This window comes from Taudactylus pleione, unplaced genomic scaffold, assembly GCF_031769625.1.
Source record: "Taudactylus pleione unplaced genomic scaffold, aTauple2 ptg000454l, whole genome shotgun sequence".
Classification (NCBI taxonomy): Eukaryota; Metazoa; Chordata; class Amphibia; order Anura; family Myobatrachidae; genus Taudactylus; species Taudactylus pleione.
In genome coordinates this window covers 6,891,113-6,914,581 of record NW_028284856.1, presented here as the reverse complement: position 1 = coordinate 6,914,581, position 23,469 = coordinate 6,891,113, and the positions used below count along the sequence as shown (strand labels likewise).

The 23,469-nt window shown below is 41.2% G+C and overlaps 1 protein-coding gene and 1 long non-coding RNA gene across 3 annotated transcripts in view; one reads left to right on the top strand and one right to left on the bottom strand.

Moving 5' to 3' along the window:
- ADAMTS3 (ADAM metallopeptidase with thrombospondin type 1 motif 3) overlaps positions 1-23,469 on the top strand; it is a 281,800-nt gene that overhangs the window by 178,400 nt on the left and 79,931 nt on the right. For both annotated transcript variants that reach the window (XM_088448355.1, XM_088448353.1), the window contains exons 10-13: positions 1,835-1,967; positions 2,074-2,187; positions 15,433-15,578; positions 18,301-18,476. In XM_088448355.1, coding sequence (XP_088304481.1) covers positions 1,835-1,967; positions 2,074-2,187; positions 15,433-15,578; positions 18,301-18,476 — 569 coding nt within the window. The remainder of the gene's footprint in view (positions 1-1,834; positions 1,968-2,073; positions 2,188-15,432; positions 15,579-18,300; positions 18,477-23,469) is intronic.
- The window catches only part of LOC148505401 (uncharacterized), a 156,801-nt gene that overhangs the window by 64,000 nt on the left and 69,332 nt on the right, over positions 1-23,469 (bottom strand). The gene's annotated exons all lie outside the window — the stretch shown is intronic.

Below are 23,469 nucleotides of genomic sequence, written 5' to 3'. Positions count from 1 at the left end.
CTCACAGGAACCGCAAATAAAACATAAGAAAACAGAAAAAAAAAATATGTAGTGAAGTACAGTAAATGTAAATATGTTAAAACAATAATCGCCACGATTAGTGGGATTGCAAATGCGTACCAGAGGTAAAGGTGTGATTAGTACACCAGCATGTGTGTGATATAACAGATTTAAATCCTGACTAAAAACCTGTTCCAGCACAAGCAAGTGCAGATACTCCTCCAAGATGTTCCCCTCTGGTATAGCTGCTCCCTCCTTTCACCAACGCGGTTCGACCGCCAGGGTCTTTGTCAAGGTGTATAAACTAGAGTGAACACTGTTCTTATATACCCCCTCCCTTCCTGTCATTGGTTAATCAGTAGGGAGGTAAGGTATCCTAATTTTTCCAAATATTCATTAAACCATACAGTAAATAAATAAACAAAGCCATAATAAGCAGAATCCTTTCTTAAAAAGTCATTTTTTCTAAGATACAGGACGCTGGGTATTAAGCTCACTTCCCCACCACGTGATCATTATACGCCGATCACGGGACAGTAGCGGTATGTTATTGTCAAGGAAACCTCCCTTGACTACGTCACGTGGACGGGATTCCCCGACCACCTGTCCCGCATCTCCGAGTATGTACAGAAGATGTCAGACTATCACATGATCGGAGCTCTCCGACCATGTGACTGAGTGTCAGGAGGTATAGCGTAAACTGCCACACCTCCCCAACAAAGGGAGAGCTCAATTTGGCTACATCCCGTGTGTAAAAAACGTGAAAGACATCTGCAAGCGGTACTTTGACAGATGTCTATAAGTGATATATTCTTTCTCAGGGGACATGAGAATACCAGGATTAGTTGTCATAATATATCCTGCTTACCTCATGAAAACATAGAAAGATAGGACCATCCAAGGTAATCATAAATCCTAATTAATTAGAAAGGCTACTGCTAAGCATAGTGCATTACTGTGCAAAAGAGCAAATAAATACAACAGTATGTGCATATTATACAATGAATAATACAATGAATTATACACCTGGCTGCTGACCACTCCTGGTTTTAAAAATAGGGGGAATAAATTGTGTAGGGGTCCCCCTATTTTTAAAACCAGCACCAGTCTCAAATTCAGCTGGGGTGTAATGCTACAGCCAGGGTACGCTATCACCAGGTCACCCCAGCCAAAGCATTATCACGCCAAGCCGGTCAGCCCAAGACGGGGATATCAGGGGAGGTGGGGAGCTAAACGGCTCCTGACTGACTGACCAGCCCACGTGGGAACTGTCACATTTAACTCTTTACATAAGGTTTACATGCAGAGACATACACAAATCACATTGATCTGTGTATGTTTCTGACAAACTTGTAGCTCAGGAGCTGGTCTATTTGAAACTTCTATTTAGCTGCGAGTTAGCTGCAATTACACCCAAGATTGTAATCTTGTTTCTTAGTAAATTCCCGAGTTGTATCTTTTTCTTGAAAAGTACAGTACTTCTGAGTTTGGCTGATGGTGAGTTTATTTAAGTTTGCAATCTCACCCGAGTTTTACAGTGAAAAGAGAGACATCTCACCCGAGTTCATCTTTAGTAAATTTGCGAGTTGAAAAAAATGGCTAAACTCACCCGAGATTGCAATCTTGACCAAACTCGAATCTTAGTAAATTTACAACACAGTGTCACTGGCAAAGCAATGACAGTTGGTATCCAGATTTAAGTCAAACTTCACATGTTATATTGCTTTATAATTATAGTAATCATTTTATGACTGTATTCATTAATTATTATGGGCAGAAAAATACCACGGTCAATTCTAACATGTAAAATCATTTTTTGTTTCATTGTGTACAGTCTGTACGATTGCCTTCTGGATGACCCATTTGAACATAACTGGCCTAAACTTCCAGACCTCCCAGGAATTAACTATTCAATGGATGAACAGTGTCGATTCGATTTTGGTGTCGGCTACAAAATGTGCACAGCTGTATGAAAACTTTCATTTTTTTATATTTCATAGTTGTACCTATGTTTTCCTATATGTGCTGTAGCATAGCAATAAATAGCTAATGTATTGTACTTCTTTATTTCAGTTCCGGACATTTGACCCTTGCAAACAATTGTGGTGCAGCCATCCTGATAACCCATACTTCTGTAAGACCAAGAAGGGTCCTCCTCTTGATGGGACAGAATGTGCTCCTGGAAAAGTGAGTTAAAGGATAACTTCACCTTTACATAATCAATGATCATTGAGCATTTACTTAAACAGTTTAAATCATGTAGTGTATGTCCTCCATGTCATAGGCCCTACACTGCAGAAACATCCTATCTCCATTCACCCGTACTGGCACTGGAGTCTGCTGAGAGGGTGGTTTTGCATTAAGGGAGAAGGACAAGCATCAGTAGACCACAGCTGACAAAACACATTTGTATTAATAAATACATACGTCTGTTTTTGGATGGAAATAATTCCTCTTGTTTTTCCACGTAGTGACCAAATTGCTAGTGACATACTATTTTTCCAGCAGTTCAGCGCAATGCATTTTGGGAGACATACATTTAACAGGGCCATAACTAGGGGTGTGCGAGCGGTGCAGCCGCACAGAGCACAGTGCTCAGTGGGCGGCACCGCCTCTCACCCACAGCTCCTGCATCTGGCTAGCAGGGTACCTGTAACGATACCCTGCTGCCAGAATCTCTGCAGCAGTGCCGCCTGTGGCGTCCTTAGGACGCTCCAGATGGTCATAATGCCATTACAGCACCCCGGAGCACCCTCAGCAATACTGTAATCACCCGTTCCTGGCACCGGGTCCAGGCCACGCCTCCTCCACGTGACGTTATACAGAGGGGGCGTGGCTGCACCGTGTGCCAGGAATGCTAGCTATGGCACTGTGTATTAAACTTTCCAAAAGTGCCCACAGCAACCAATCAGCTTCTAACTAGCATTTATCAAGTAAATGATAGAAAATATCTGGTAGTAGCTGATTGGTTGCTGTGGGCAACTTGCCCACTTTTTTGATCTCCCCATTCTTGCCTCCCTCTGGGACTTGCTACATTTTACTGCGAGGATGGGGCTACACGATATCGTGACCCAGCCACGCTGTTCAAAGACGCAATTTGCAGTATTTTACAGAGGGGGCGGGGATGACGCGATTCAATGCAAACATTGTCTGGTGCCATAGAGGGGCTAAGTCAGATGGAAATTGTAATATGGATAGATTCAGCAGATTTCAGCTTAATGAGTATACACCAAAGAAATAAATCGGTGACAGAATGTGCACCAAATCAGACTTGAATGAATGAAAACCCCAAATTTGTTTGTTTTCTTTCTTTTTTTTATCAGGAATTGCACATTTGTAATTAGCAATATTTCTCTTTTTGTTTACACTTTCTCTTATATTCTCTTGATGCAGATACCTTCTGTATTATATATGAGACCAGAGCCGATACTAGACTTTTTGGTGCCCTGTGCCAGAAAGAGCATTGGCGCTCCCCCCCCCCCCATTTTGTAAATAGACACATAATATAATGCACCCAAAAAAGGGCCATGGCCTCATGGGGAAGGACCAGGTAAGAGATAGGGGAGGCCAGGAGATGCTTGAGATAAAAGAAGAGGAAGCTACAAGTGGGAATGATAATAAACAGGAAAATTGACAAGCCTGAACAGTGCCACCTGCCCTGCGGTGCCCTGTGCCATGACACAGGTCGCACCACCCTAGTTACGGTCCTTTATGAGATAGATTCACCATGTAGACAGCTTGTGTGAAAAGAATGACAACATCTATCAGTGTGTTGAGTCGATAAAAAAACATTAATGATAGCTGTAGCATTATATCGAGAAGATAAATCCTTATTTAATATTTTGAAATCACAGGTAAAGTTACTGTATATGAGGCAGACAGGTCTACGTTATATAAATCTATTTTAATACACTTGTGTAGTTTTCCTAGCAAACATGTAAAATGTATATATATAAATCTTACATCTGCATTGAGTGTGTCAACGTTTCAAAGCTTTTAATTGCTTTTTCATCAGGATAATATAACAATACATCTGTTTACCTTAAATACATTACACCATGAGGGCACCATAACCCGGGGCGGGACCACACGCTCTACCATAGGCACTAATAAAACTACTGACTGTCAACACACCGCCAATGTATTCCCAAATAACCACATGTCTGTAACACTGAAATGCCCATAGGTAGAGAGATAATAATTATATCCACAAGCAGCAGGGACTGCAATATATCTCAAAATAAAATATTTATATATATGTGTGCATGTATGTATATATATTATATATATATATATATATATATATATATATATAAAATATAAAATCAGGAACGTGCTGTCAGGGAAGGCAGGGGTGGCAAAGTCTCCCCTGTCATTGATGATTAAAGTAATAAGAAGATACTTATGACACATATTCTGTATCATAAGTATCTGCTTTTTATTACTCTGTAGGACAAAAGACAGAGTGTAATATTATGTTTGGGAGGCACTGAGAGCGGTGCCCCCTGCTGTGTATAGTAAACGATAGGAAGCGGGGGGAGGGGCCAAGCCACGGGCAGTAAAAGCCCGTTGAAATGTAGCAGTAGAAGCGGCACCTATAGAAATGCCTCAGTGACGGGAACATACTTTCAGCACACATCAAAGCGCGCCCCTATCACTGAGGCAGATGTGATTGGGCATCAGCTCTGACAGTGACTGTATCCGGCTGTCACTGTCAGTGCTGAACTCTGTGGGAGAGTGTCAGTGTGAGACTACGCAGTTCCCCGGCAGCATGTAAGTGTTTAGTTAAATACATAAAAAAAACATGACACTCGCATTAGTGGTTATTTTATTGTCAAGGTCTTCCATTTACTTAATAGCGCTGCTTCCGCTATTAGGTAAACTGAAGCCCTGGACAATAAAATAGTTTAAATCATAATGTCCCTCTCCCTCCCAAGTCCCACTCCACACACATTGACACTTTATTAATAACTTATTTCACACCTGTCCTTCACAATATACTAGCCTAGCCTGCTCACCACAAGTTTGTCAAACTTGTGATGAGCTTGCTACTCAGGCACGCACACATTGGTGTGGGCGGCTATAGTAGAGGGAGGTGGCGGTGCTGGTGGGAGGTGGTAGTGGGAAGGCGGCGGTGCTAGTGGGAGGCGGCTGCGGTGGTAGCGGGAGGCATTGGTAGCAGGAGGCGGTGACTGGTAGCGGGGAGGTGGTGCGGTAGTAGCGGGCATCCCGGCAGCGGGACTCGGTAGAGAAGATTATGGCTGCAGCATCACCCATTTCAAAAATGGCGCCGCAAAGCCTTTTCTTAAATCTAAGATAGCCGCTGTGAACCAATCATGGCTCGCCGCATCATCGCCCCGCCACCACGGCTTGCTTAGATAAGCCAGCACAAGGCAGCGGCATGCCAGTCCGCCAGCGGGAAGGAGCAGTGAAGAGTTCCTGAAGATAGAAGACGGCCAAAGTCCTAGTGTGGCGGTGGCCATGTAAAAGAGCTTAAAGGCTGCCGCCCACTAGGTGAAGAGGACTTCAGAAGTCATGGGGAGGCAGCAGCCATGTAAAGAGCATAAAGGCCGCCGCCCCCAAGGTGAAGAACCGTGTAATAAACTTTTATTAAACAATCAAGTCTCTTGCATTTATTTTAATATTTTCTTTACAGGCGGACTACAGGTGCCAGCGGGCCCTTGATGTCCGGGCATGTAGGCACTTGTGGTTCTCCAAGTGCCGGCATACTAGGGCAGGCTTGCTGGGACCTGTAGGCCACCTGTAAAGAACAATATTATTATACCATGAACCCCGCACCCACTGCCACTAGCTTTCAGCTCAGTGCTGGATATTGCTTGGAAGGGGGAATCCAATTTTAACTTTTTGAGGATCCCCATTTCCGAGAGGTATTTCAGCACTGGGCTGACTAGCTTAGAGGTGGTTAATGTGATGGCACGGGGACCCCACTGTGTGTACCCCCTGCTATGGTATTATCCCCCTGGCTGGTTCAGCCTGGTGCTGGTTACTGTTAAATAAGAGGAACTCTACGCTTTTTTTTTTTTGTATATACTGGGGGGGGTGGGGGGGGGTCAATGAATCAGTTCCTCCCCAGCCATTGACCTCACCACACGTCACTGGTTTTATAGATATATATATAAAATAGTAAATTCTATTACAGAAGTGAACACAGGCCATCAATATAAAAATAATAGAGTTTCAGCAATTTTTGAGTAATTTTTGAAAGAAATATTAGCTAGCTAAGTGGTTAACGAAATAGTGGGCGATCTTCAGGACTCCTGAGAGAGTCTGGAAAATTTCCTGAGACCAAGCTGGACAAGCAGTGATTTTAGACATCATGGAGTGAACACTCAATTATACAATAAAAAATATTTGCTGTCATCTTGTTCTTAGCCACTGCATAACAACTACAAATATTTTATTCGTAGTGTGGTTCAGTTTATGCCGATTACCAATCATCCATTCTTGCATGTCAGCTAAGCAGGCAATTATTATTGGCATTGGAGTGTTTATAATTATAGTGGATTATTTGGGTAACTGTCAAATAAATATGTACTGTACACTGCATATCGCACAATTTCTCCTATTTGCTAACATACTTGGAGGCATTATAGTGTAACATATTTATACAGGTACACTATGCTTTATCTTCAATGATTTAAAAGTAAATGTTATTTTCCAAAAATATATATATTATATAAGATTATATAGACGGTGTAATGGTTAGCGTTACTGCCTCACAGCACTGAGGTCATGGGTTCGATTCCCACCACGGCCCTACCTGTGTGGAGTTTCTATATTCTCCCTGTGCTTGCGTGGGTTTCCTCCCACACTCCAAAAATATACTGGTAGGTTAATTGGCTCCCAACACAAATTAACCCTAGTGTGTATGTGTGTGCACATGTGATAGGGAATATAGGCCCTCATTCAGAGCCGTACGCTCTGAGCAGAGCGCACGCTCTGCATGAGGGCCGGGCTCCTTTTTCATGGAGCGTCCTCCTGGACGCTCGTATAGCTGTGGGTCACCACCCACAGGCTATACGAGCGTGCATTTTGATGGCCGCGATGGTCGTGACCATCGCGACCATCGAAATTGCGAGCCGGAGCCTGCGGTTGAGGTTTTCAACCGCAAGCTCCGGAGTGATTTTGGCTCTATCAGAGCCAAAATCACTCCCACTGACATCACTAGTGATGTCAGTGGGCCGGCTTCTGACGGGAGGCGTTCCCGTGGGAACGCCCCCGTCAGGGAGGCACGCCCCCGGCACGCCCACCAAAGGGGGCGTGCTGTCAATCAACATTGACAGCACGCCCCCTTTGATCGGACACAACGAGCGAAGGAAAGTCCTTCGCTCGTCGTGTCTGGCGCATGCGCACGACGGAGCTCCCTCCGTCGTGTGCATGCTCAGTGCAGACCATCGACCCACTTGCGAGCGTACAGCCGCTCGCGAGTGGGTCTGAATCAGGCCCATAGATTGTAAGCACCACTGGGGCAGGGACTGATGTGAATGGGCAGATATTCTCTGTAAAGCGCTGCGGAATATGTGTGCGCTATATAAATAACTGGCAATAAATAAATATATATATATATAAATAAAGAGCATGACATGGCTATAATTTAGGGTGCATCAATATGAAATATATATATAATTTTTTTTTTTATGCATATATTTTATATAGAATTTTCTCTTACTTGGCCGAGCCACTAAATTTTGATCACAAGCACTCCCACTGGACAAAAAATAAGTATGCTTTTTTTTTACAGCAGAGCTCTTTAAACATTCCAGTGCATTCACATTCCAGTGAGAATCTTTCAATGCATTTGGCTCAGCTACTGGCAATTTAATTCCTCATAAGCAATCACTTTGCAGACACCATCCTAAAATAACAAACCTTTAACTGAGATGACATAATGCTGGTGGCATTGAGAGCACATCTTAACCTGCCAAATACAGTCTCCTACTGCTTTATTGGGGGTTTTGCTTGCCAATATAGGATGCCATTTTTATTGGTATTAATTATATGGATATTCATATTTTTACAAGGATTAATTATATGACATCTTACATTTTTATTACAAATTTTACATGGATTCCCGTATTGGCTAAAAGGAAGCTGGGAACTGTTTGGATTATTATATTCGCAGACTTTCATTTCTGAAACTCACATTTACATAGTACAATACATCTGTGCCTTATAATAATAATGCACACCTGGTGCTATAAACAGAACTACAATGTGGTTTCTGGCACTGTAAAACTCAGTGGCATAAACACCACCTACTGAACAGAGTATGAGTCTGACCATAAGACCACACGTTTATCAAAGCATAGAAAGCAATCCAAGTTTGTTTCACAGCATCTTGTATTATTAAATCTTTTTTTTTTTTTTTTTTTTAAAACATTAGATTTTTATTATATTATAGGGGAAAGGCCTAGGATACAGAAATAAAGGGATTAGGGGGAATGGGGGACAGAAATAATAGGTGCATTATTTGCATGTAACATAACAAATATAGCATAGAAACATTTGTACAATCCAGAAATTACAACTGTTCTTGTCATCCAATATATAGCAATAATACATAGTTCTAGCTATCATTAATGACATTTGGCTAGACTGAAGGAATAAGGACTAAAGGCTAAAACCGTCTAAATAGTCAAATTGTTAAATAGGACCGGGTAGATCAACTCTTCCCATATTATCCATTGGTCTACTTGTACTCGGTTATTTGTCATCAGTTCAAGGTTTAAGTCTCATGGCTTGGATTTTGAGGCCCAATAGTCTGACCAATTTAACCATTGAATCAGCTGGTTTGATGTCGATGAGGAGTAGTATACTCCTGCTGTTTCAAACTCACAGTGGTGTTGGACATTTTTCTCTATATCTTCCAAAGTAGGGATTATAAGGGATCGCCAGGATTGGGCTATCATTATTTTAGTAGCTATAAGGATGTGTCCCATTATATATTTTTCATTAGTAGTCAGGGTTTCTTTATATATATGATAAATAGCTATGACAGAGTGTGGAGAAATAGAAATCTTCCACATTTTTGATATTAGAATGAATACCCTTTTCCAGGGCCGTAGCTAGGGTAGTGCGGCCGGTGCCATCGCACAGGGCACCGCAGGACAGGGGGCGCTGTTTGGGACTATAAAATGTCTGTTTATTATCATTCTTGCTTGTAGCTTCCTCTTATTTCATCTCCAGTATCTCCTGGCCTTTCCTATCTCTTTCCTGGCCCTTCCCCATGAAGCCATGGCCCTTTTTTGGGTGCATTATGTCCCTTTGAAAAATGAGGGGGGTGCCAATGCTCTTTCTGGCACATGGCACCAAATAGTCTAGTTACGGCTCTGCCCTTTTCCATAATGTAGTGATATAGGGACATGACCAAAATATGTGGAATAGGAAGCCCACATGACCACAGTTCTGACAGCATAGGTTGGAGTGGGATGGTGAAATCATATGCATTAATTTAGGCGTGAAGTATTGACAGTGAAGTAACCGATAGTATTGTTCCATATGAGATATACATTTTGATAATTTATAGCTTATTTTAAATATTAGACTGCAGTCTTCTGAAAAGACACAAGAGAGATCTGCTTCCCATTTCAGTATTGTTGCAGATTTATTAAATTCTGTAGGGGTAATTAAGTAGGAGTACCACCATGTGATACCTCCTTTGCTATTAGTTTTATTTAATTGATTAACTAAAAGTTTAGGAAGATCATGGACGATGTGTGGGGATGGGGTTATACTATGTAACCAATGTCTAATTTGTAAATATTTATAAAACTCTCTAAAAGAGGTGTTAAATTGTGCGTTAATTTGAGTATATGGCAGAATAGTGCCGGATGTCGTAATTTCTTTAAGGGAAACTATACCTTGTGATATCCATGACTCAAAACTTAAATTAGGTATTAGGGCGGCCAACCCCTCAAGGGTAAAGCCGGTGGAGGGCAGATTAATATCTGAAGTCACGTTTACCATTTCCAACCAGGCTTTTCTGGTTGTGGATACCGCAGTGGATCTTTCGACCTATGGGATTTTAACATGGGATGGCATCCAAAGGCAATCAGTGAGCGGGAAGGGAGAAACCATATCACATTCAAGCTGGACCCATGGCATTCATTTTCCTTTTGAAAACCAAGGGGTTAATTGTGATAATAAAGACGCTATTTGGTACCAATGTAAATCTGGAAGTCCCTGACCTCCTTCCGATTTTGGTATGGATAATTGTTTCCTTGCCAATCTAGGTTTCTTACCTTTCCAAAAATAGGAGGTAAAAAGTTTTTGGATCTTAATAAGAACATAGTTTGGAACTAATATGGGTAATGTTCGAAAAAAAATACAATAGCTTTCACAATACAACCATCTTTAAGGCAGAAAGTCTGCCCATCCAGGATACATTGCACATCATCCAATCATTTTAGTAATAACGACAATTGTATCAAAGGTAGATAATTAGCTGCAATTAGACTATTGATAGTAGCTGTTAGATGAATTCCCAAATATTTAATAGAGTGATCCTGCCAAGCATGTATAGATTGCTTTAAGGGACGTTGTGGAAAATTAATTGGGAGTGCCTCCATTTTGGAACAGTTCAATTTATAATAAGAGATTTCAGAAAATTTTCCTATTAAACCATGCAGGAATTAATCATGTAAGGAATTAGTCGGATCTAGTCGGATTAGTCAGAAGAATATCGTCAGCGAACAGGCTTGTTTTGTACATTTTACCAAACAGTATGGGGCCCGAGATGGCTCTATCGCCAGGGCGAACACTAACAGGGAGAGAGGACACCCCTGTCGCGTGCCATTTGTAATAAAAAATTGGGTGGATAATATACCATTGACAAAGACTCTGGCCGAAGGGGAAGAAAGAGTATAGTGCAAATATTGACGTTAGCATACTGCCCTTAATTCCGAATTTCTCCAAGACTACTCTTAAGTATCTCCAATTCAATCTATCAAACGCTCTTTCCGCGCCTAATGATAGAATAAGAAGGGTCTGATCAAAACTGGAAAATGATTCAATAATATTAATCACCTTCCTCGTATTGTCTGGTCCTTGCCTTCCTATCACAAATCCTACCTGATCTTGATGTATTAGAGTAGGTAGCAATAGATTAAGTCTATTTGCTAGGAGTTTGGTGAATATTTTTATATCCGTATTTAGGAGAGCTATTGGCCTATAGTTAGCCATGGATGTCAAATTCTTTCCTGGTTTGGGAAGTCTACTATTCTTGCCTCTAGCATTTCTCCCGGGAACGAGCCCACCGATGAGACATCATTAAACATTTGTGCTAAAATAGGAGACAATGTGTCTTGGAAACTTTTAAAGAATTTATTTATATATCAGTCTGGTCCAGGTGCCTTATCTAAGATAAGATTTCTCTCTCGGATCAAGGGCTTGTCAGAGACCTCAAAGTGGCAGCATCCAGTACTAAGAAAATCATCAATCTGTGCTGATTTAGGTTGGGGTGTCATAGGGTCGTCCTTCAAGTTATACAGGGAAGAATAATACTGTGCAAAGGATTCTGCTATATCATAGGGGTCTGTGATTTTGATACCTTTAATATTGGAGATTGTTCTAATACTCTCTTTAGCTCTTTTCCCCCTCAACTTCCGTGCCAGTAAGCGACCTGCCCTGTCTCCTTGAGTATAGTACTGTTGGCGTAGTTTGAACAGCTTCTGATGAAGCTTTTTAAGTGCCAGAGTGTTTCATTCTGCTCTGACACTGAGTAATTCCTTAAACACTATCATCTTTCGGATTAAGTTTGTGTTTAGCATCTAGGTCTCCTAATCGACATTTGATGTCTACTTGGTGTAGAACAGCCGCATTATGTAAACGAGCCGCTGCCTGGATTGCTGATCCCCTAAAGACTGCTTTTAGAGAACACCATAATGTAAACTAAGAGGTATCTTCTGGTTTGCTGGTTTATATATATATGGAGAGGGCATTAGATATTATTTGTATAGCTTCCGGATTTACTAGGAGGTATTCTCCCAAACGCCAGAGGCCCAGGGGGGTTTCTCACTGGTGATATCCCAATCTATAGATAGAGCCGCATGATCTGACCATGCAACTGGTAGGATTGATGATTGTTTATCATATGGTAAGGACCACTTGTCTGATATGGCTAAATCAATGCGAGAATAGGTTTTGGGCACCTGGGAGTAAAAGGTGTAGTCCCTCTCCCCGGGATGTCCCGCCCTCCATACATCATAAAGCTCATATTCACTGAGGATTTGTCTAAAGCTCTGAGAATGGTCTGGAGAGGAATAGGAACCCATTTTGGGTTTAGATGAAGATTTATCCCATAATGGGTCAGGGATTATATTGAAATCCCCTAATAGCAGTAAAATACCTTTTTTACATCATCAAGGGCCGTGCAAAATTTCCTGATAAAAGGTACTTGTTTCGTGTTTGGAGCATAGATTGATGCAATTGTCACTGGAATATTGTCTATTTTACCTATAAGTATTAGGTATCAGCCTTCCTTGTCATTTATTTGTTTTTCCAAAACAAAGTTGCATGCATTGGAGAATAATATCGCCACCCCTGCTTTATTACATAGGCCGTTGGAAGTATAGCAAAGGGGATATTTTAAATTAGAGAATTGAGGAGGGGAGGATTGCTGGAAATGGGTTTCTTGTATAGCGATTATATGCGCTCTACATTTAGCAAAATGTCTCAGTGCAAGTCTTCTTTTATTGGGAGAGTTGAGTCACTTAACATTAATAGATAGTATCTTAACCATTTGGATATAGAAAAACATTGCTTAGCATTAGTTGATCTGAACCGTATTGCACATAGAACAAAACCTGCTTAACGTATAAATATAGTGCCTGGAAACTTATTAAATCGGTAAAATTATGATAAAAAGGAAGAAACGGGGCAATAGTAAGGAGAAAATAGTTCCTAAAAGGGACTATCAGGGACCACCTTCGTAGGTGGCACATTGGGGTGAGTGGCCAATAAGGCATTTAACCCCCGTCGCCCAAATATAACAATCAATAGACATCATTTAAAGAGAAAACACAGGAAAACATTCCCAAATATATAAGTATGAATACGAATAAACACCTATTAAACTAAATTACAAGATGAACGCTACAAAAACAAAATGTTCAAATCTGCAAGTCAAATAAAAAATGCCAGCTCTAAAAAATGGACCAATAATTTACTACCCCTGAGCTTATTAACCCAAATTTAGGGTTTCACGCATATGGAACATCTTAAAACTGAACAAACACTTAATTCTAGCAACACTAGGTGTGTATATTATTCTGAAAAAGGATACGAGAAATCAGAACTCAGTTATGACCAGTCCTGGTTTATATGAAGGTGGCTTGGGATTTTCTGCCAGATGTCTTCCAAATTCCAAGTCACTAGGAGTTGGATGCCGGCAGCTGGATCTAATATGATCGTAGTAGAGCCATTTCTATTTATTATCAATTTAGTGGGGAAGCCCAGTTATAATTGATGGATGCTTTTTGTAGTGCTCTGGTAACTGGAAGAAATTATCTTCTTAATGCCAGCGTTGCTGCTCATTGGTCACCAAAAATTAGAATTTTACCCAATACGGCAGCATCTGCTGACCTTGCTGCACGAAGAATTGCTTCTTTAGTATGAAAACAAACTCCACACAGTTAGGGCTGTAGTGGCAATCGAACCCATGACCTCAGTGCTGCGAGGCAGTAACGCTAACCATTACACCGTCTATATAATCTTATATAATATATATATTTTTTGGAAAATAACATTTACTTTTAAATCATTGAAGATAAAGCATAGTGTACCTGTATAAATATGTTACACTATAATGCCTCCAAGTATGTTAGCAAATAGGAGAAATTGTGCGATATGCAGTGTACAGTACATATAAATACAATATTTATTTGACAGTTACCCAAATAATCCACTATAATTATAAACACTCCAATGCCAATAATAATTGCCGGCATAACACTGAACCACACTACGAATAAAATATTTGTAGTTGTTATGCAGTGGCTAAGAACAAGATGACAGCAAATATTTTTTATTGTATAATTGAGTGTTCTCTCCATGATATCTAAAATCACTGCTTGTCCAGCTTGGTCTCAGGAAATTTTCCAGACTCTCTCGGGAGTCCTGAAGATCGCCCACTATTTCGTTAACCACTTAGCTAGCTAATATTTATTTCAAAAATTACCCAAAAATTGCTGAAACTCTATTATTTTTATATTGATGGCCTGTGTTCACTTCTGTAATAGAATTTACTATTTTATGTGGTGTTCACGTTATTGATGACACATACACGCAGACGCCAGGTTACAATTGTATGTTTTATACAATGCTATTAGCACCTTCAAAAATAATTTATATAAAAATAGTTAATTACAATCAAATAACTACAACAATTGAACAGTTTTATATTATATAACATTATAATTTAATTTTGTAATGCAATGTGTTGTAACCCATAACATGAAGCACTCAATGATAAGTGATAACTGATAATTTTTATGCACAGTATAGATGTGCAGAAAAGTTGGATGTATGAACCTTGGACCTCATTCAGACCCGCTCGCAAGCGGGTCGATGGTGAGGTCCTGCGCACTCTCAGCGGCCTCAGTTCGCTACAAAAGGGGCGGCTGTCGATGTTGATCGTCAGCTCACCCCGTTTTGTAGGCGGGAAGGAGGGGGGGTGGCCGGACAAACGGAGGCATTCCTACAGGAACGCCTGCCGTTTGTAGGCGGCCCTACTGACATCAGCAGTGATGTCAGTAGGTAGCTCCCTGCTCTGTTAGAGCAGGAAGCTACCTGGGGCTTGCGAGAGACGAGACCCGACCCCAAAGGTCTCGTCGCAAGCCCCGATGGACGAGACCATCGCTACCATCACCTGGTCACTTGCTAAAGCTGTGGGTGGACACCCACAGCTTAACGAGCGGCCAGGAGGCCGGATTTTAAAGAAGAAGCGGCCGCCCTCATTCAGAGCGAGCACTCGCATTTTGCGAGCGGCTCTGAATGAGGTCCATTGTTTAATTTAAATGGCCATCATAGGAATCCAGTAACTGCAGGACTCAATTCAATGAATGCACAACAAGGTAATTTGTCTTTTAATGACCGAAGCAGGACTCCATACCCTCTTACTTCCTGATATCACTTGTCGCCACTCAACGCTGCTGAACACTAGGGTATGCAGGGTTTCAGTTGCAATGTACAGCACATTTAAATCTGTCAGGATTAATCAGTTACCAGCCTATGTCCTATGCAGTCTGGTAAACAGTTATTTAAGGAGGCAAAACTGACTTGCCTCACTTACTAAAATACTGATTCAGACTTAGCAAGAACAAAACAGTTAAAAAACACAAACAAAGCCCATCCTGCTCCAAAAATTCAGTAACCAGCAGCAGTTTTCTAATGAATTGCCATTTTCCTCCTTAGTGGTGCTACAAGGGTCACTGTATGTGGAGGACTACTAACCAAGTTAAACAAGATGGCAACTGGGGAGCATGGACAAAGTTTGGATCTTGTTCCAGAACTTGCGGCATTGGTGTGCGTTTTAGAACACGCCAATGCAATAACCCAATGTAAGTATATCCATGTGTGTGTGTTACGAAGGTCTGCAATGGCCTCAAGATTCAAGAAAAGATTTTTACTATTCATATTATACTCAAAAATTACTTTTAAATGAATTTGCTTATTTTTTTAATTAAATACACTGTACACGTTTCTGGATCTCATTTAGGGGTCTGTTTACTAAGCAGTGTTAAGAGACAGAGTGAAAAGTGATAAGGTGCCAGCCAATCAGCTCCTAACTGCCATCTCACAGACTTTGCTTGAAAAATGACAGTTGGGAGCTGATTGGCTGGCAAATTATCACTTTTCACTCTGTCTCCTAACACTGCTTAGTAAATAGACCCCTGAGTATTTTATGAAGCCTAATTTATTTTACAGAGTGCTGATAATTATATTGTAATCAAACTAGTTTGTTTTATAAGTACTTATTGCTGATTTGCTACTTAATGCAGTACTAGCATATATTAGAAAAAATTTATCGTACCCATTAACTGAACCCCAAACGATGCTTCATGGAGCTGTCTATCTGTCAGCCTAATGATTACATTTTATAGGCTCTACTAAAAATTAGGGATGTAACACAGCCTGGTGGTGAATAGGAGGAACACAAAAAATGTGTAGTTTCCTATATGTCAATTCAGTATCAGTGCTATATTGATAATGTCGGAAACATTGATCGCCATCTTTATAAATTGCTAATCTTATTTTAGTAATTGTACTTTGCCCAAGTCCTCAATTTTCTATTAGTTACACACATATACAGTGCCTTGCAAAAATATTCACCCCCCCCCTTGGCTTTTTACCTTTTTTGTTACATTACAACCTGTAATTTTATTTATTTATTTTTTTATCTGAATTTTATGTGATGGATCTGCACAAAATAGTCTAATTTGGTGAAGTGAAATGAGAAAAATATATATAAAAAATTTTTACAAATAAAATTCTGAAAATTGGAATGTGCATATGTAATCACCCCCTCTGTTATGAAGCCCCTCAAAAGTACTGGTGCAAACAATTACCTTCAGAAATTACATCCACCTGTGTGAAATCTAAGTGTCACATGATCTGTCAGTATAAGCACAACTTTTCTGAAAGGCCCCATAGGCTGCAACACCACTAAGCAAGAGGCATCACACCATGAAGACGAAGGAGCTCTCCAAACAAGTTAGGAATAAAGTTGTTGAGAAGTAAAATTCTGGGTTGGGTTATAAACAAATATCCAAATCTTTGATGATCCCCCGGAGCACCATCAAATCCATCATCATTAAATGGAAAGAACATGGTACCACAACAAACCTGCCAAGAGAGGGCCACCCACCAAAACTCACAGACCGGGCAAGGAGGGCATTACAGAGAGGCAGCACAGAGACCAAAGGTAACCATGAAGGAGCTGCAGAGTTCCACAGCAGAGACTGGTGTATCTGTGCATGTGACCACAATAAGCCGTACACTCCATAGAGCTGGGCTTTATGGAAGAGTGGCCAGAAAAAAGCCATAACTTAGTAATAAAAATAAGAAGACACGATTTGAGTTTACCAAAAGGCATGTGGGCGACTCCCCAAATGTTATGGAGGAAGGTGCTTTGGTCAGATGAGACTAAAATCAAACTTTTCGGCCACCAAGAAAACCCGCTATGTCTGTATGTCTGGCGCAAAGCCAACACATCCCATCACCCCAAGAACACCATCCCCACAGTGAAACCTGGTGGTGGCAGCATCATGCTGTGGGGATGTTATTCAGCAGCAGGGACTGGGAAACTGATTCGAGTCGAGGGAAATATGGATGGGGCTAAATACAGGGATATTCTTGAGCAAAACCTGTCTCAGTCTGCCTGTGATTTGAGACTGGGACGGAGGTTCACCTTCCAGCAGGACAATGACCCAAAGCATACTGCTAAAACAACACTCGAGTGGTTTAAGGGGAAACATTTAAATGTGTTGGAATGGCCTTGTCAAAGCCCAGATCTCAATCCAATTGAGAATCTGTTGTCAGACTTGAAGATTGCTGTTCACAAGCGGAAACCATCCATCATGAAGGAGCTGGAGCAGTTTTGCCTTGAGGAATGGGCAAAAATCCCAGGGGCAAGATGTGGCAAGCTCATAGAGACTTATCCAAAGCGACTTGCAGCTGTAATTGCTGCAAAAGGTGGCTTGACAAAGTACTGACTTTAGGGGGGTGAATAGTTATACACGCTGAAGTTTTCTGTTATGTTGTCCTAAATGTTGTTTGATTCACAATATAAAAAAAACACAACTTCACAGTTGCTGGCATGTTATGTGAATGAAATGATGCACACCTTCAAACAATCCATTTTAATTCCAGGTTGTGAGGCAACAAAACCTGAAAATGCAAAGGGTGTGAATACTTTTGCAAGGCAATATATATATATATCTGGGAACATCTTTTCTGGTTACTTACTACCAAATGATTTCCCTTTTAATTTGGGGAGTATACTACAGATATCGGTACCATTTACTGACAGTAGTATTACCGGAAGTGTAATGTTTTACAGAACACTTGAGATTTCCCTTCCCACTTCATTTTGTTCAATACTCTAACCAGGTTATGAATATTTAGTATGGACCCAATTGTCTACAACATGTATTCCATTCAGAGATAAATATTTATAATCCAAAACCAATTTTTATTATATTTTTTACTAATCTATACTTTATTTCATATTCAGTGTGTTTGTTTTGTTTGTATTTTCACCTAAATGATTTATTTTCTAAGGCCTGTGAATGGCGGCCAAGACTGTGCTGGAGTAAATTATGAATATCAGCTGTGCAGCACAGAAGAATGTCCTAAACACTTTGAAGACTTCAGAGCCCAACAGTGTCAGCAGAAAAACTCCCACTTTGAGTACCAGAATGCAAAACATCATTGGCTGCCATATGAACATCCTGATGGTGAGAGCTTTTTATATATTTACAAATATTTTATTGCATTCCAAACACTGTAGTCATAATAAAACATTTATGCATTAACAACATAATTTCATTTTCAAAAATCATTAACAATAAAGCGCAATGTGTTATCACCAGTCATCCTTATACACAGTATAGATCTAAAGAAAAGTTGGCTGTATGAACACTGATGGGAATATTACTGGTTCTGACCTCACAAGTTTAAAAAAATGGTCTAACCTGTTCCAAAAATTCAGTAACCAGCCCCAGCTATGACCATCCTAGGCTTTTTCTGACCATAATGTGGAGCACATGGGGGAAGGGGATGGCATAAGCATATACTGTAAATCCTGAATCCAACTGCCCAAAGGAGATTGAGTTTAAAGTCTCCAAAATTAGACTGTAAGCTACATTATCATCCTTCTCCTTATCTAAGGTCAGTGGTTACTTTTTCTTATCTGCTTATTTATTTTTAACCTATTGAGCCAGACAACATGCTTTATAGGTTGTTAAGTAATCTACTGGCTAATAAGAAGAATAGGTAAAAGTGCTGGGCAAGCTATAGCAGCAAAGGAAATAATGAACATATTGCCTTTGTCCCGTACTGTAGGTTGGAATCCAAGTACCAGCCCAGAGGTTATTGTTTACATACTGCCTCCAGGGATGGTGGATACAGCCCCAGTGGTGGTAGTGGTAAAGGTCAATAGTTTGTTCTATATTTGATCATTGCCAGTGGTGATAGGTAGTTCACCCAACATTAAACCGGGGGCCATCCTTCTGATGCCACCTTACACAGCTGAAATGGAAACATTCAAATTGTATGGAATCCTGCCAGCATATCAGAACTGTTTAGTCTCTGCACATAAGTAGTTAAAAAAAAAAAAGACATCAGCACCTTCCAAACTAATGCAGTAGGTGATGACATGCTAGTGTGAAATGTTTAAAAATTAAAGTAAGCGTCTGCTCATTTGCTATGATCTACATCCCATTATTTTTATCCTACATTATATTTTGTTCAATTAAATAAAATACATATTCTTTTATCTAGAACAGCACATTTGCTTACTCAACTGAACATACAACCTAGATTGATATCTAGCTATGGATAAGGATATACACAATTTTCATTAACTGTCCTGTTATGAATGACATGGTTGCATGGCATGCATACAGTAGATGATGTGGCATAGAGTAGAGCAAAATTATTTCTAGTAAATTGTCCAATCGAGCACCTATCGCACAGCTCATCGTTGACCCCTTACCTCTCCTGCAGTGCATTGGGACTGCTGTTGAGGTCGGGTTAGTATGGTTGTAAGTAGGGCTGATCAATTCCACCATGTTCCATACTGCGTACATTTTTGTTTATTAAATAACATTTGTTTAAGTGTATCATTTACTATGAGCAGAGTGTAGAACAGAAAGAAAAACACATCTACAGGGGTATGTTACATAGAACAAGACAGGAGAGTGGAGGAGGTTAACCTTTTGCATAGCTGAGTTGAGCAGATTATTAATTTTGGGGAGTGTAATATCGATTTAACTTATTAACTACAAAGTACAGTATATCTATACTTACAATGCATGCTGTTTAGCAAATGAATGATTTGTAGACCTTGGAAAGACTCCAGTTATCCAAGTTTCCCATGAAATTAACATGTCACTTTTCTCAGACTGCTTATATTGTTCTTGTTAATTATGTGAAAGATACCTGCAAGTAAATATTTTCTCGTAATTAGGTGCTATGCTGCTAATTTGTTTACATTGAACTTATGACCCAAACTTATGTAGGACTGAGACGCCCACTTTCAGCATCTGTGCACACTGTTATACCGCCAGTGTTTTTTTCAGCGCCACCACCGCAGCACCATCGCTCCCACCATCAAGAGCTCTATGGCAGGTGCAGTTTCTCCTTCTGACCACTGCTTCCTATGCCTTCGGCTGTGTGTCTGGAAACGCAGCTGCTTGCATTGACACGCCTGCCATAATATACCTACTGAAGGTGCACTACACACTTTGTGTGCCCTACTGGTCACCATGCAGGAACGCCCATCACTTTTCTGACACATTTCTGATACCGTCTGTCCTGATCACAGCAGCACCTTTGTGCGTGCACTCTGTGTAACACGTGGCCTACAGGTTTCTTAGAAATGTGTCATCAAAATCTTCTTCTCAGATAGCAAAACAGTTTTTAGATACTCTTTAATGCGATTTAACACTGAGGGCCATATTCAATTTGGAGCGAAAAGCCGTTCTCGGCGTAAGTTTTTCGCCGATGACGTAGTTTTCGCTGATTCCACTTATCCCCGTATTCAATTTGACCGACTATTCACCGGTGCAAAAAGTCAATGCATCAAACCTGGCGAAAAAGTATCACCAATGAATAGGTGGCGACAAAAAGTGCAGAATTGGGGTTTTGGGGTGCAGACTTCCAAAAACCACCCACACCCCTTGGACAGGCCCCTAAGGTAATCTGTCAAAAAATTTTAAAAAAGTACCTTAGGACACCCCAAAAAAGTACTTTCGTTTTGGGGGCGAAAAAAAAACACATTTGGGGAACAAACTTTTAAGCTAGTGAAATAGACTCTGGGGGGGTCCCCAAGTATGCCCCAGGTGTTTTTTTGATTGCAAGTAGTTGCGGCAGGTGGATTTTTCACGTTTTTTTAAACTTCATATTATCAACTTTAAAATATGCTAGCACCCATTTTCATGTATCCCAAATTTGATGGAACTACTTATTTTGGCAAAAAACCCTCCTAAATGCTATTCTTCACCACCTTCTTAAAAATGCAAAACAGCACCTATTGAGACCTTTTAAAGACCCCACATACCTTTAGCAGGGCTATTCGGGGATACCCATAGTGAACCCCCATGTCAGAGCATCTTTTGTGGGGTGTCAGGCTGGTTTCCCCAAATATGAAAGGACTTTTTGGCGATTTCGTTTTCGCCGGGTCCCCTTTTCACCGATTTGGAATTGAATACGGGAATAAGCAGGGACGCGCGCGATAACTTTTCGATGGCAAAACCTCCGATGACGGCGAAAAGTCCGGCCACGGACTTTTCGCTCCAAATTGGGCCTGAGAGGTAAATAAAGTGAGAGTTTTTAGAAGTAGAGATGTTGCCCATAGCAACCAATCAGATTGAATCTATTATCTTGTAGAATGTGCTTTAAATGGTAAGTAGACTCTGGTTGCTATGGGCAACATCTCCACTTCTAAAAAGTCTCACTTTAGTAAATATACCCAACAGTCCAAAATATAGTGAAAATGAGATGACCTGTACGCACACACTTTCTAAAAATCATTAGCTATACTTTATTTTACCTAAAGGAGGAAAGTTAATCACATTGTGCTATTAGATCAGCAGATGGGAATGTAGGTCAGTCTATGGTTGGTTAGAAGATCACTATGCAATCACTGACTAATCTACATACACTTGGCCTAATTTACCATGCACACAGATGGACACCACTAAATACCTTGGTTTTGCATCAGTGTGAGTGAATATGCTCCTAGCAGTGTCAGTGACTATGGGCCTGATTGAGAGCCGCTCATAAGCGGCCGCTTGTTCGCTCCGAGCGATGTTTGCCCAACTGCGCATGCGTACGGTTTGTTATACGCATTCGCGAACCAGTCAGTGCGGTCGAAATTCATGTGCTCGCAAAATAGCGAATGCCTGATAATTTGAGTGACAGGAGTAGGCGTATGTGGGTGGTAACGGGGGAATGTGCTTGAAAACGGGGAGTGGAGATCCGAACGCAGGCGTGCTTAAAGGTCAAAACGGGCGTTTTAAGGGTGTGCATAATTAAAACAGCAACGTCATTGACCACGTCACTGGGTTATTTTATAGCCAGAACTGCTCGCAAAATTGTGGTAGCAAAAACCAACCCCAAGAATAGCGAGCAGTTCATACGCTGGTCGATGTACTCGATTAATCCAATAAATAGCGGACATGACGTAGGATGCGAGCGGCCAGGGGGCGTATTTTTTAAAAAAACGACCGCAAGTTTTGTTCGCTCGTTCAGACCTAGAGGCGTGAACAAACCGCAAAGAGCGAACGGTTGATTTGAATAGCCACCCCTATTTTCTGGACGAGCGAGCGCTAATTGCGTCCGGCTCTGAATCGGGCCCTATGCTCCTAGCAGTGTGAGTGACTATGCTCCTAGCAGTGTGAGTGAATATGCTCCTAGCAGTGTGAGTGACTATGCTCCTAGCAGTGTGAGTGACTATGCTCCTAGCAGTGTGAGTGACTATGCTCCTAGCAGTGTGAGTGACTATGCTCCTAGCAGTGTGAGTGACTATGCTCCTAGCAGTGTGAGTGACTATGCTTCTAGCAGTGTGAGTGACTATGCTCCTAGCAGTGTGAGTGACTATGCTCCTAGCAGTGTGAGTGAATATGCTCCTAGCAGTGTGAGTGACTATGCTCCTAGCAGTGTGAGTGACTATGCTCCTAGCAGTGTGAGTGACTATGCTCCTAGCAGTGTGAGTGAATATGCTCCTAGCAGTGTGAGTGACTATGCTCCTAGCAGTGTGAGTGACTATGCTCCTAGCAGTGTGAGTGACTATGCTCCTAGCAGTGTGAGTGACTATGCTCCTAGCAGTGTGAGTGACTATGCTCCTAGCAGTGTGAGTGACTATGCTCCTAGCAGTGTGAGTGAATATGCTCCTAGCAGTGTGAGTGACTATGCTCCTAGCAGTGTGAGTGACTATGCTCCTAGCAGTGTGAGTGACTATGCTCCTAGCAGTGTGAGTGACTATGCTCCTAGCAGTGTGAGTGACTATGCTCCTAGCAGTGTGAGTGACTATGCTCCTAGCAGTGTGAGTGACTATGCTCCTAGCAGTGTGAGTGACTATGCTCCTAGCAGTGTGAGTGACTATGCTCCTAGCAGTGTGAGTGATGAGCTAACTCCTAGCAGTGTGAGTGATGAGCTAACTCCTAGCTCCTAGTGCATGCATGCCCACTTATCACTCTCTGGAGACTCCTCCACAGCATGGAAGTG